Genomic DNA, 14,265 nt, shown 5'->3' with positions numbered 1-14,265 from the left:
CATCAGAATCGCACATTTAATGAATGACAAATTGCTGATTACACTCAGCAGCATCCACTCACTGCCCACATTCTTGGAGTATCTGCTGCATTGCATCAAGTAGCAGTGCTTGAGCCAAAGATGAGCTTTTCAGCCCCGAAATCCACAATACAGAAGATAAACAAGGAGATGAGCAAGCAGCAAACCCATCTCCAAGTAAACAGTCCCTCTCTGCGCCCGAAGCAAGCTGAGTACAGGATGGAGGAGGCAGCACTGAACCTACCACTGTTCCTGTCCCTGAGGTGGTCAACTTCCCGCACAGTATTAATTGACAGATTGTTTATGACACTGCCAGGAGTGACGTAAGGGTCAGTTTCAGGGTCGATGTTTGGATAACCTTTCCATGGCTCACCAGGCCGAAACTCTAGGAACGGACACACAGAAGAGAAGCTTATTTGGATTCGCTGTTTTACAACAGGAAACATCTGCCTAAACAACACATCTCCTAAGGACTGAAAAGCCCAAACATTGAAGCGTTTCGTTTACTTAATCTGCTCTTTTCTTTTCACTTCAGTCACTTCATTTCTAGTTTTTCTGGTCCCATCTCACCAGGGTACAATCTGGTGCTCAGAGCCCCACGTGAGGACACATACCTGGTGTGAGGACACCTACCTGGAGGCCAGTTAACACTGCTAGAGCCGTTAGGCGATTTGGCACGGGGCCAGCCATCCCCAATGGATCCAGGGGGACTGGCTGGTGAATTACTGCTGTTCATAAAGTCATATGGAACAAACGGAGACTCTTCCAGCCTGAAACCACTTGAAATAGCACCTAGTAATAAAGAAGGACGTATTTTTCAAAGCCAATTCTTGTATTTTCTCTCTCTATGTAAGAACATACCCCTGTAAAGCATTCATGAAATATACAGCAGCAGACTGTCCTCTGGTGATGTCAAGTTACATAGGAAGTCATACAGGAGTATATGATCTAAAATGAAATGCCTCTGAATAATTCAGGAGAAAAATGTAAGAATCACGAAATCATTTCCTTCAAATAGGACACTTAAATTTAATAAGGAAAACATTCATTCAAGAGGGCAAGAGCTTTCTGTGAGACCGAACTGGTTAGCAGGGGTAGTGAACAGAATCACAGAATATTCTGTGACGGGAGGGCTCCTGGAAGAAGCATCTAACCAAATCTGAAGGATCTTGAGCTACTGCAAAGTTCTCAACTCCTACTCATATTCCTGGCAGGGCAAAACAGCAAATGTAGAAATCACTGGAGGCAGAGGAATGAATGGAAGCGGAGCACAGCATCAAACAGAGCCTGTACAAGTCTTGCAAGGACAAGCTGAAAAGTTATTAGGCAGCAGAGCCAAAGACATTCTACGGTTCTGAGGGAACAGAGGACTTTTACCAGGGATTTGATGTGATACGGAGCTCAAACAATCAAACTCCTGATGCCATTCAGAAAACATCACCCCCAGCTAAAGTAACACAGCACTGACTGCTGTGGGTAACAATCAGACGAGGTTCAGAAGCGCGGTGGCAGGACACCTCCACTAGACACATAAGGCAGCAAGTCATTTCACAGTAGTAAAGCAGCTGACAAGTCTATAAATACCCCAACAATCTCGAGACTGGAAAGTAAGAGGAGACTGGAGACATCTTATAGCTATCTTTAGACACAGAACCTTTGTGCTATAGACTCACATTTTAACTGGATGAGATTTCAAGCAACTGAAACAGTTTAAATGTCATATGAATCCTGATTACTGGGATGAAATAAGACGTAACCAAGTCCTCTGCCTCCTCCAACACCGAGTACAGCATTGGTACTTGTCTACCCTTCTAAGCTCTCCCTGGTTTTAGAATGCAAATGTACACATTCACAAGCAGAACGTGTCATCAGAAATGTCAGACGTGACCAGAGTTAAATCCCCATAAACCCTCTTTAGGCCAGCAGGGTCAGGGGAACCAAACTAGAAATCTGCAGCTTTTGGTTCCAGAAGACATGAAGCATTCCAGTCTAGATCAAGGTAAAGCCAGGAGTAGCACTCACGCTTAAAGACAAGTCTGGTTGGAAAGGGCATTCTGTACCTTTCTACTAAATCCCATCACAACATCATTTCTGTAGGTAAAATCACTCAGGCAGCTCTGGGCTGCTGGGGGAGACGAGCAGCACGTTTGGCACAGACAGCACAACACAAATTCTGACAGCTACGAGCAACACAGTAGTTACACCTCCAGACCTAACCGCAGCAAACCTGCCTGTGAGAGCCAGAAGGTGAAAGCAGGCTCTGAGGTGTGAAACACATACCATGTTTGCTGGAGTTTTGATCCAAGGATGTGTTCACAGAAATGCTGTCGACTGTAGTCCATTTCCTCAAGCGAGATTGTGGCTCTTTAATACTGCTCATATCCATGTTTACATTCAAGTTTGAGTTCATTCCTAGAAACACATATAACTTATGAAATACAGGCTGAATGTTTTTCTTCTGCTAACTACCCCTGTTGTCCTAGTGAGCGTTTAAGAGCATGTTACTATGGTTCTTTCACACTTCCAAGTCTCTGTTTTTGAGAAACATTCTAGCATTTAACACAGTGAACTTACTCCAGACAGAAGCTAAGCTAAGCTAAGCAATGCAAAGCACCCAAAGTTCTCAGCTGATGTCTTCATGCAAAAAGGGCAGTGGAAGAAGCCATTGGGAAGTCAGAGAAGCTCAAATACCAGCCCAGCAGCAGCACAGCTGATCTCATCTGGATGGAGCAGAGGTACTGCCCTTTGGGGAGCTACACTCAGCTAGAAAGGACACCTGTCTCACCAGGGGTCTGCACTCATCCCTGTTCAGCAGAAGTTACGTCCTGGTGTCTGCAGTTACAACCTCACTCCTGTTCTTGCCCGGGCTGTTCCAGGACACCTCGCCAGCCTCAGACCACACAAGCAACACCATCCCCTCTCCATTTAACCTCCTCACATTGAGCAGTGAAACCTCGGTAAGAAGAAACCAAACACAACCTGTCTTTGCCTGTTCTAAGCTGTTGTCTCCATTTCAAAACATTTATCTGCCAGGGAATCAACACAATGCCAACCCAAATGAAAGCCAATACCTGTGAGCACCAGCTGTTCTGGGCTTGGACAACTATGCCCATGCTCTGGACTTTGGCATGCCTGCTCCCTTTCCAGGTCAGGAAGGATCCTTCATTCCCAACCATACCTGGTTACCTTTCCAGCCCTTCAGATCTGTTTACTCCAGCTCTGAAAATAAACCACTACAACATTTTAGCTCAGGGCCAGAGACACTCAGGCAACATCTCAAATCTCTACCAGAAACTCACTCATTCAACACTGAAAACCAGTGCTTAATCTTGCTCCTGAGGGGATGCTCATTGCCATAGAGGAGCTGGTTTGGTTTTTCATTCGTTTGGTTGGGATTTTTAGTTTAGGCATGAGCAGATGTGGATGCCAGAAAAGCAGCACCTCCAAAAGCCTCAGAGAAACTGTCTCATATACTGCAGGTTCCTGCAGCGTGGCAACGATTACGGTGAGAAAGCAGCTACTTAATAGTACACAACAATTCAACTTGAGAAATGAAACAGAAAGGAGCCTCATGCAGGCAGGAAGCCTGAACTTAAGACTGGCCATAAGCAAAACTCCAGTGCGGCACATGCAAGGCAAGAGCATGGCCTGCACCAACGCACTGCCTCCATCACGCTCCACCTGTAAGCACAAGGGTTTCAGCAGCAGTCTCTACCAAACAAACTGCTCTACGAAGGGCAATGAGAATGCAAAGGAAATCAGCCCAACAGAAATGACCAGATCAGGATAAAATAGAAGAAAAGCAAATTGGAGGAAATAAACTGGGATAAGGAACAGAGGTAAATGGTAAACAGCTGTAGTAAGCATAAAACAGCATTACAAAGGGACCTAAAGTAAGGAGAAAATATACAAGCCTGGAATTTCTGAAGTAGAAATTGGACAGAAGCCTGGAAATGTGGGGAGAAAGAAACAGGAGATGTTTGTATATATAAACCTTCAGACATTGTGCCTGAAATGAGACAACCATTCTTTAAAACTGAAGAGCTTAAACCTTTCTTCCCAGGACAAAACCACCACAGGGGAAATGAACATTTTGTTCTACCTATGCAATTCCAGATGCATCGAAATGTTTTTAAAATCCAAAGAAATGAGAGCACTTCAATGGATTCTTTGTATGGATTCCACTTCTAAAAGTCCTTTAGCTCCAGGAATTCTAAGTGCAAAAGGACTTTGTATCATCCTTGGGACCCAGAGGGTAAAAAGAAAGAAAAGGAGACAGACATTCTTTAAGAATGTACAGCATCTGCACTGACATACAATCACTTCAGGCAGTAAGTGTACTTGTGACATAAGTTCTTTGGTGAACAAAGATAACTGGATAAGCCCCAAAAGAATTACCGCTTCCGTGAGAACTGTAAGTGCTAACAGGATTACAGTCCCTGTTGTTTTCCCAGGCAAATGAAAAGGAAGGGGGGGTGTTCTGTAAGCATTTAACTGTATGATGTTAGTGTGGAGAAACCCACCTATGGGGAAGCTGCTGAATGCATTTATTGGCGATGGCCCTTTCTGCAGCTCAGGAGTAGCGTGGGGTATGACATTCTCAAGGAAGGATTTCATGGAGGGTTGATGGAGTGACTGCTGCTGAGAGGGTGGAGTCTGCTGCTTCATTAACAGGTTTGGATCAAGCTGACGGGACTGTTGCATCATCTGTTGCTGCATACTAAGAGATCGACCCTTAAAAAAAACAGAGCAGTTACAATATAAATGGGCAAAAAGCTTTTTCACATCTAAAGAAAGATCAGGAAAGGCATCTCTGTGCTCTGTGCACCTACGCACAGCAGAGCCCAGCCTTAAGCTAAGCCTTTTTTTTTAGAGCTTGTCAAAACTCCATTCACTCTTGCACACTTCAATGGCATTTCTAACAAGAAAGGCAGCTCAGACAATGAACAGGTTTTAAAGCTAGCTTGAGAAGTGAATAATAAAGGGGTTCGTTACCTGCTGCTCCTGCTGTTGACGACCACCAGAAGGCATGCTTCTTTGATTCTGCGCTTTTTGCTGCTGAGCCAACAACCGCTAGGAGACAGTGTTTGGTGGTGGTGTTTGTGAGAATAGTTTAGAGCTGACGTGAAGTCTCTACTTAGACTTTCAAACAGAACCCAGCGACCAGCTCTGGTGGCTTACCTGTAACTGGGAGATCTGAGAAAGCTGGTTTAACTGGGACAGTTGATTCAACATGGCTACCTGTTGTGGGCCAAAAAGTGGGCTCAGGCCACCGCTGTTTGGTGCATACTTCAGTAATGATACTGGAACCTGCAAACCAGACCAGAATAAAGAGTGACCGACAGTAACGCGCTGCCAGTTACACTGGATGTAGGCTATTATAACCTCTGTCAACAGCTGCCTAGTTTCTGAAACACTCCCCAAGCCAAAAGCCCTTTCAAATATTGACAGAATAAACATCAGCAACACCCATAAACAAAACACAATTTTCTGAAGCAGCGTTTTGGTAGTTTACACCCAGAATGTTTTATGTACTTCATTACCTGAGGGGATAGTAATGGAGGAGGCACTTGAGCACGTGGATTAGGCTGAGATGAATTAAGAGGTTGTGCTGGAGGCTGCTGCATGCTCCTGGGCTGTGCTGCTAAATTACCAACACCAAACATACTGGGATTGCCATTCTGCGGGAAGGAAGGACAGTGAGTGACAGCAAACCTCTTCTGCTGCTCCTCCCACCCCTATGCATTTGAATTACAAATTAAGTACAGATCAATCACATAGGTAGGATGTTATATCAAAAGGCATTAAATGCTGTCAAGTAACATGCCAAGGATACGCACACAGCCTTACCTGTCTAACAGAATTCAAGTTTTGCATACCCAGCCCTGCTAGGGAGCCAAGGGCTTGGTTAGGTAGTGCATTATTTGAAGGGGGAAGCTTCATGTTTTGATTGGACATAAACTGCATGTTTTGGGACTCGTCTGCTACAATGCCATCCTGATGGGACAGACAAACCGATGCGCAACACCCAGCCAGCAAGCAAGCAGAAGGGAGAAACCATTGGCAGGAGCAGAAGGGAAGAGTCACAGACAGTCCAGCACCAGCAGGAAATAGGCAGAAAACAAAAGAGATCAGGTTAGTTAGTCATTTGCACTGCAAAGGGGCTACAGAAACTGCTTAGTATTACATATCAGTAAGTTAAAAAGAACAAACATCTCTTACGGATTAACAAGAAAGCCCCGGTTTTCCCCTCCACTAAATGCAGAAAGCTAAAGAACACACAGAGTCAAAGAAGTTTAAAGTGTCCACCAGCAGGACACCTACTGACCTTATCAAAGTAAGGACCGCGATCCATGGAAGACTCTTTGGAAATCTGAGGACGAGAACCAGGGCCTTTTCCAACCACACGGTTGTAATCTCCCACACTGAGGCCGTGCTTATCCATCTCCATCCGCTTATCTGGCAATAACCCTGGGAAAAGGTGAGAGAGGTGACTGCAGTATTCCAGACACCAGCAACCAGCCTGTGCTTCTGAAGAGCTGCACTGATGCTGCTCTCAAGCTAGAGACTAATGAAAGAAAACACCAGTTTAGCTTTGAACTCTCTGGGCTTTAGTGAAAAGGGAAAGGAAACACTATGGATCAATGGGTATAGACAATTGAGAACTTGGCATCAGCACGGCGTCAGCAGGTTTTGCTGGACTCCACAAAAATGTTGCTCTCAGTTCTTAAAACCAAGAAAGTTTAATTGTTCTAACTGGAGTTTCCAGTTGTGAATGCCACGTGTCTGGTTTGGAAGCACAAAGCACTGTCTTGGCTTTGAAGCAGTAGCTTTATCACATCCCTACATCCGTCCAGTATTTCAGAAGCCCTTTAATTTGATTCAGTTAAGAAAAAACCCTATTAGCTAAAACCCAACCAAACAAAAACCTTCACAAATGTACAGTATTTGTGTTTATTAAAAGCAAATATGAAGTTATCTTCTCATGAATTCTAGGCAAGCTACAAGATCAAAATGTAAGCAGTAAAAAAGGGTCCATTTAATCCTTCACTGCATTCAGTGCAAGAGAATTACTTCCAAAACTGATGTTTTAAACTCAAAACTGAAAAAAGAAATAATTTAAATATGGGGCTTCCCCTTAATATTCAAATCTAAAATTCAAAGAACAATCTCTTACACAATTAGACTGTGAACCTAAAAGTGAAAATACCCAGTTTGATACTGGAATAAGAAGACTGCAACTCCACTAAACAGTAGAGTGCCACAGATACTTTTAAATAAGAATTCTATCATTATAGTATCAGTGTATTACAGAATTATGCTGGCTTTTATTTGCTGGAGGAATCATAACTGGCTTCAAATAAAACCAGAACTGCTCCCAAGTCGTTTCACACTCAGGTTTAAACGCCTCTGAAATAACTGCTCAGTATTAATTTAGTTCCTAGAACTGAGAATGTGTTTCCAAGAATGAACCACAATGAGGGACTGTGGGATTCAGAACGTGTCTGTGTGAAGGATGTATCCTGAGGGCAAGCCAGATACTTACATTGCAAGAAGCAAAATCACCACACCCTGAAAACACTCTTTTAAGTCAGCTCAGCTTGATTTATGGGGAATATCACTAGAGCAACCAGGTGATTCATGTGTGTAGCATTACTCACATACACACAGGTTTTTTCTTTACAAGGGTATTCCTCTTCTTTAGGGAAGCATATTTAACTATATATAGCTGTAGCTATATATATGATATATACAGTTTTTGAAAAGTAATTTACAGAAGGATATAAACTAAAAGAGAGACTGGGAAGGAAAGCAGTAAAAGCCAGGCTGGCTCTCCTAGCCTTACCTCCAGACATGTCCATCTTATTGCTCTGTATGGTTTCTTCTGGTGATTCTCTCTGAAGTAATAAAATGAAACATAATTATTTAGTAGTATTTTTAAAAGCTAACCCAAAGACATTCCTATAATACTATTTATATTCAAACCTGCAAGGGGAAAAAAAGAGACAAATCGGATGCTTTTTAAACCCCTTAGTTGGTACCCAACTGAAAACAGGTATTGCACCGAAATACGTGTGTAAGGTTAAGTAAAACCCCAGAGTACCAGGTGAACACCAGGGTGGTATTCACAAAACCACTTCTCACCAATCAATTGGCATTTTTGTAATGAAGATTCAAAGCAAATGGGTGGGTGACAGAGGGGAGACAAAGAGAAGTAAAGAGAAAAGCACTATGAAACAAACCCCAGTCAACTGAGCGTGTTACTCCCTGTGCATTACAGTCAGCACAGTAAGAAGGCAATAGAGCCAGGTGAAGGCAATAGAGCCAGGTAAAGGCAAATACTTACTGAAAAAGTGAGATTTGTGAATTGCTTAATGAATGGATTGATCCATGTTTCATCTTGCTTATTTCCACCTTTCATTATTCCCTTAAAAACAGAAAGGAATTCCCGTGATGCTCAGAAGACGTTTACCACCTACTGCTAAAATGACATCACAGAATGATATGAATGAAGATTAAAGCTTAATGGCCCCTCTCAGGGCAGCATTGTTCTGGCTCAGCTTTTAGATCTGCCAACAGTGCAGAAAGCTCAACCCAGGCGCCTCATTACCTTCGTGGGCATTTTCTTCATGTACGGTGGCCAATTTAAAGATGAATTAGCTTCTTGTGAAGAACTGCTGTTCCACATTCCAATCTCCACATCCTCCTCTTCCTCCCAGCTGGTCTGACGACTGCCTGTCAATGGCATATCATCTCCACACCAACTATCTTGCATAGATTTAGGCCCTGGTTGTGAAAAAAAACCCAGCACTTCAGCATTTCAGTAGCAACTGACTGCCCTCAACACAGACCTTAGCTTGGTCCTTACTTCAAGATCGTAAGCCCTCAGAAACATAAAGCTTCTGCAGAGCTGCTTCCCCATCCCCATCCCCTTTCCTCAGAGATGACACAAGAAGCACTCACCGGGTTTATTTGAAGCCTGTTGACCAAGAGAAGTGTTTCCCCAGCCAGAGGTGCCTGCTGCATCGCTGATGGGCTCTCCCCAGCTAGTACCAGTATCCATGGGCTTACCCCACGCTGAAGTTCCATTATCTACAGTAGTGGCTGGAGTAGAAGGCTCTCCCCAACCTTTTTAAAGCAGTACGAGTTACTGGCATGTTTTTAAACAGGATTATAAAAGCTACCTAAAGAAACTCAAGTGGTTTGCTTTTCTAGAGCCGTAACACACAATAAAAAGCGTATTAGTGCACATACACATATTACAACTGTCAGCTGTTCAAAAATAATCATAAAAATACAAATTTCTTATGTAAAACATTCCATTTTGGTAATAGACATGTCCGAGATGTTAAGTTCCTAAGAACTGCTCATTATATTTAAGCTACTCCTCTCCACATTTGAGAGCACAAAATACTTCATAAGCACCACACAAGCTCATCTACAAGTATTATTCACTGCTCCCAAAACTACAAGATCAGAAAGTCTGATCTCGAGTCCATATAAACCAACCTCCTTCATTCTGTCCCTTTTGGAGGGGGCTCTTTGGTAACGTTTTAACAGGTTTAGAAGCAAATGAAGAAAAATACTTTCATTCCTCAGATACTAGGAGGTATTTCCTCTGTTTCCACATCCCAGAATTCAAGTAGAGCCGGGTTACTTTAACTCCTCAAGCTATTTAAAACTAGATCTTCCAATCTGCATAAAAACACCCATGTCTACGAGCATTGCTGTTGGGTGTTTTTCCTAAATAAGAATGGTACTTCACCAGCACCCCCCTTTACCACTTTAAGCTAAAGTATTGTTATATGAAGCAAGAACAAAAGAAGCGGTTTACAGCTAGTAGAAAACAGGGCATAAAACCAAGCCTTACCAGAACCCGAACTGCTCTCCTTGCTAGACATGGCACTTGAAGACAGTAGCTGCTGATGTACCTGTGCTTGCTGGTCTGAACTGCTGCTACTGTTTGGGACATTTTTATTCCACATATTCACATTTTTGTAGTTGTACTTGCTCGGATCCCCCCAAGCAGAAGTTCCATCATCAATCTCCATTTTACGGCGTATTGATTCAGGGGATGGCTCCTCCCAGCCCGTGGGCTCTTCCTCCTTTGCCGGCGCTGGCATCGGCCCCCCCAGCCAGCCCGAGCCGGGGGGCTTGTTCGGGGCAGACGGGGCTCCCCAAGAGCCAACATCTTGTTTGTTCCACTCTGGAGAGTTGATCGGCTTGGATGAATCCCCCCAAACTTGAGGCTGATTGGATTTAGGAGGGTCTCCCCAGCCTTGGTTCTGATTAGGCTTTGCAGGCTCATCCCATCCTGAAGAAGTATTTGGGTTTGTATTATTACCTCCCCAGGAAACAGAATTTGATTTACCTGGCTCGTTCCAACCAGATACTGATCTGTCACTGTTGCTACCTCCTGAACTGGATTTCTTAGCTTCACCCCAATGGTTACTTCTTGAGTTTTCACCCCAGCTATCACTGGCAGAAACTGCCCAACCCTGGCTGGCCTTCTGTCCATCCGCCCATCCCTGTTTGATCTTCTGTGAGTCATTCCAAGATGACTTTTCCTCTTTGCCACTTCCCCATGATTGATTGCTCTTGACCATTACTGTAGCAGCAGAATCTTCTTCCCACCCCCCTTGGCTGTTTGACCCTTTGGAGTCTCCCCACCTTGTAGCAGACTTTGGATCTCCCCACCCTGATACAGATGAGGTATCATTATTATTAGGGTTAGGTCTATCCACACACCCCCCTGAGCTGGAAGTCTGTGTCACAGAGCCCCCCCAGGCCTCTGTCCCATTGTCAGTTTTTCTTTCACCCCTCGGTGATGTTTCGGTATCCCAGGCAGTGTTCTGTTTGATTGGAGTCTGTCCCCAACCAGAGTTGGAAAGGACACGTGGATCTAAGTCAGTTCTGTTCACTATGCTTTGGAGTAACGCGTGCTGGTCAACTTTCCTTCTCTCCCGGTTCTGTCCTTCCGCAGTGGCTCGATCTTCATGGCACCCAGAGCTCTCGGCGCTGCCCTCGCTGTCTGCTGTACCTGCTTTGGTCCACGCGCTGTTCTGCTCCGTGAGCTGAGGAGCAGCAGGACTCTGGCTGCTGAGGTCCTCCTCCTCTGCAGACTTCCATCCGTTTGTAAACTTCCTGCCGTTGCCATTCACGCTTTCATTGGAATGCTGATTACTGGGCAGTTTACTCCATTCCCCATTTGAAATGTTAGTGCCAGTGTTTTGTGCAGGGTTCCCCCATCCTCTTCTATTCCCGCCAGCACTCGCACCATTCCCACTTCCCCATGGCATGTTCTGGGAGTTGACTGTCCCTGCCTCCCACACCCCTCCTCCTTTATTCCCATTGATTTGAAAGTTAGTGCTGCCAGGCCCACTAATGCCTGGCTGCATTAGAGTTGCATTCACAGTGTCACCATTAGCTTGGCTGTTTGGGCCTGAACATTTGTCTCCAGAGTAATTAGAACCATAGGCACCCCATGTAGTACCATAAGATCCACCATTTTTCGCCTCACCATTGCTAAGATGAGAAATGGAAGTGCCATTTGAAACTGGAGAGGCCTGAATCTGAGAATGATTCATTGTGCTCACGCGCCAGGCCCCATGCCCTGTATTATTAGGCAGTTCGTTAATCTGCACTGAACCAGCAGAGTTTGGTAAACTAGAGGTCATAAAGTTAGTAGTGTTATTTGGTCCATTCATTTCAGTGTTAAGGTTTTGAGGTTGCCCACTGAATGAAACATTCCTTGTACCATTTACTTCAGAATCACAACTTTCCTGAAGGCTTCCCCAGGAACCATGGGCTGAACCACCCACCTTAGAGTTAATACTCTGACTATTAGATATCTGACCTATGGTACTGCACTGAATACTTGTGCCAGGATTACCACTCCCTACAGACCCTTTCAGGGCATGTCCATTGTTCTCCAATACAGACCAGGCACCATGGTTGCCATTTGAATTCAAAGTGCTTGGATTTAACCCTCCATTTGATGAAGAGTTTATGGTGCCCCAAGCATTCATTCTATTGTTGCTACTTTCAGATTTGCTGTCAGGAGCATCCACAGAAACTTGACATGTGCTTATTATGGTTCCGTGGGATAAGCCCCACGGCCCATTAATACTTCCATTGCCCACATTATTGCTGTTGCTACCAACCACAAACTTATTCTGAGAACCATGTCCAATGCCATTCCGAATGCCATCGCTTTCTCCACCTGTGCTCCCTGAAGCCATTATCACGAGGTTCCTCTCTGACCCAGAGCTAGAGGCAGAGTCAGTGTCCATACATTCTGATGTCAGCTCCGGGTCACTGCCAGTGATTGATGGCCATGCTTCTTTGTCAGAGCCGTCTACAATAACTTTATCCCAGTTTGTGCTGGAGTCACTATTTGAAGAGACTGGTCCCCAGTGAGAATTTTCATAATGGGATCCTAGACCACTGTGGTTCAGATCTAAAGGGAAGAGGGAAAGTCCAAGAGCATCATTGTAAATTTAGTATTATTACTTCATTAAAGCAGAAGAGGAAAATGAACACATAAAGATGCTAAGCCAAGAATCCTTTTGCATATTTGAACACTCAAGTCCTGAAGAAGACAGAGAAAGCTTCCGGGTAAGTACAGGTGCTCAGAACACTGCCCCACACACAACCTAGAACACTTCTCGCCAGCAGGCAAAGCGGCACTCACAAGAGCACAAAGCAGCACTCCTGAAGGTACAGGTCGTCTTGTCCCAGAGAAACAGCCGGGGTATTCAAATACTCTGGATTTAAAGTATTTTCTAGAAACATGTCCATATTAAACCCTAAATACTACATAAAAATCAAAGACATTTGGAAAGGCAGAAATCTGAACAGGATATTACACTGACCTAGCAGCGCCAATTGCTGTGTGACGGGAGCTAGAGAAACACCTTCCCACCCCATTAAGACATCATAGAAGGATTCTTAAGTTATTGAGGAGATTTTCTTTTATCCAACAACCCATATAAACCTCACAAGACCAGGCTAAAGTTCTGCCCTGCAGAAGCTCAGATTAAGTGGCTGAACTGATACTTCTCACTTATCTAAGAATCACTGCTGCTATTTCACTAGATAGGCTGATGTGGGAATCAGGAAGACACAGACCCTAATTCATTTACACACTTTGCATGGTAAATATAGGCACCACGGAGTATTTGGTGCAAAACAAGCACCATCAATTCTCATCTCAGGTGTCCAACGCTTCAGGCAAAGCCCTCCCCCATGACTGCTCAATCAAAGCATCAGCAGAAGATGGAACTATGGAAGCGTGAAGCGTGTGGAACACAGTGATGAAGCTGGCAAAGGAACACAAGTACAAAGGCCACTGGAGCTTTTTACTTTGTATTTGCCTGCACTGAGAGAATAAGCACACTGGTGCACGCTCAGTGGCTGCGTGTGCAGCAGCTTCTCTGCACATGAAAACATTTAGTTGGGTTTTTTTAAGTAAACAACACTTCTTTGTAATATTCCCTTGTTTGCCTTTACTTGGGCTATTCAAAACGTACGTAACCCTGGGAGAGCTGGGAGACATTCCTTCAGCTGAACATAACCCCAGACCTGCCTGTTAATGTGTTACTAGAAAAACCACTGCGGTATCTGAGCAAAATCCAGCAAACCCCAGGATCTCCAATCTCACACTGGTGTTTAAAGAAAAGAAGTCATTTAACCTGTATTAAAAGACTAACCAAAGATAAGAGTTGTCTGCACTCTCACGAAGGAGAGAATCAACAGCACCAAAAGCCGCACTAATGAAACATCTGGATTGAAAAACATCATTTCAGTAACAGATCAACTGCAAAAGCAACACTGAAGTGCACAGCTGCGAACAGCCCAAATTCAACATGGGGAAAGAGACAAGGGTTATGAGTACAGAACAGAGTGAAACAGCAAACAAACCTTCACTGCACAACAGAAGCCCTGTATTTAAAAAGTTCTATTATCCTAATTTAGATGTGATGCAGTTTGTAAGGAGCCAATGCACAGAGAGCAGGTAATGACTGATTTCCAGCCATGCAGAATGTGATCCCACTGCATGCAGAACTACCCTGACTGACAGTTTTTCCTCGACATAAACGTGTGTTAGTGCTTTCTAGTGGGAACCACTGTTCTGGAATCTCCCTGCTGGAATCTCCACCCCCATGAACGTCTGAGATTAAGAATACAAATACTGAGTAAGCAGGAGATTATCTCTGGTGTTGTGTGTCTGGCAGATACCACAAA

General features: G+C 44.2%; 1 protein-coding gene across 6 annotated transcripts in view; it reads right to left on the bottom strand.

Moving 5' to 3' along the window:
• Window positions 1-14,265, bottom strand: part of TNRC6A (trinucleotide repeat containing adaptor 6A) — a 46,636-nt gene that overhangs the window by 4,876 nt on the left and 27,495 nt on the right. For 4 of the 6 annotated variants that reach the window (XM_061474045.1, XM_061474047.1, XM_061474046.1 and 1 more), the window contains 14 exons: window positions 9,890-12,478; window positions 8,983-9,147; window positions 8,630-8,805; window positions 8,366-8,446; window positions 7,865-7,916; window positions 6,347-6,489; window positions 5,869-6,015; window positions 5,562-5,699; window positions 5,200-5,328; window positions 5,014-5,091; window positions 4,542-4,752; window positions 2,299-2,430; window positions 652-810; window positions 263-403 (listed from right to left, as the gene is read on the bottom strand). In XM_061474045.1, the coding sequence (XP_061330029.1) occupies window positions 263-403; window positions 652-810; window positions 2,299-2,430; window positions 4,542-4,752; window positions 5,014-5,091; window positions 5,200-5,328; window positions 5,562-5,699; window positions 5,869-6,015; window positions 6,347-6,489; window positions 7,865-7,916; window positions 8,366-8,446; window positions 8,630-8,805; window positions 8,983-9,147; window positions 9,890-12,478 (4,341 nt within the window). The remainder of the gene's footprint in view (window positions 1-262; window positions 404-651; window positions 811-2,298; window positions 2,431-4,541; window positions 4,753-5,013; window positions 5,092-5,199; window positions 5,329-5,561; window positions 5,700-5,868; window positions 6,016-6,346; window positions 6,490-7,864; window positions 7,917-8,365; window positions 8,447-8,629; window positions 8,806-8,982; window positions 9,148-9,889; window positions 12,479-14,265) is intronic. The other 2 variants (XM_061474048.1, XM_061474049.1) reach the window with 1 other exon arrangement.

This window comes from Pezoporus flaviventris, unplaced genomic scaffold (assembly GCF_033815535.1).
Source record: "Pezoporus flaviventris isolate CSIRO_AGI_PZ_B2104156 unplaced genomic scaffold, CSIRO_AGI_Pfla_v1 ptg000078l, whole genome shotgun sequence".
NCBI classification, from domain to species: domain Eukaryota; kingdom Metazoa; phylum Chordata; class Aves; order Psittaciformes; family Psittacidae; genus Pezoporus; species Pezoporus flaviventris.
Note: the sequence above shows the minus strand (reverse complement) of the source record. Positions and strands in the feature narration are given on the sequence as shown.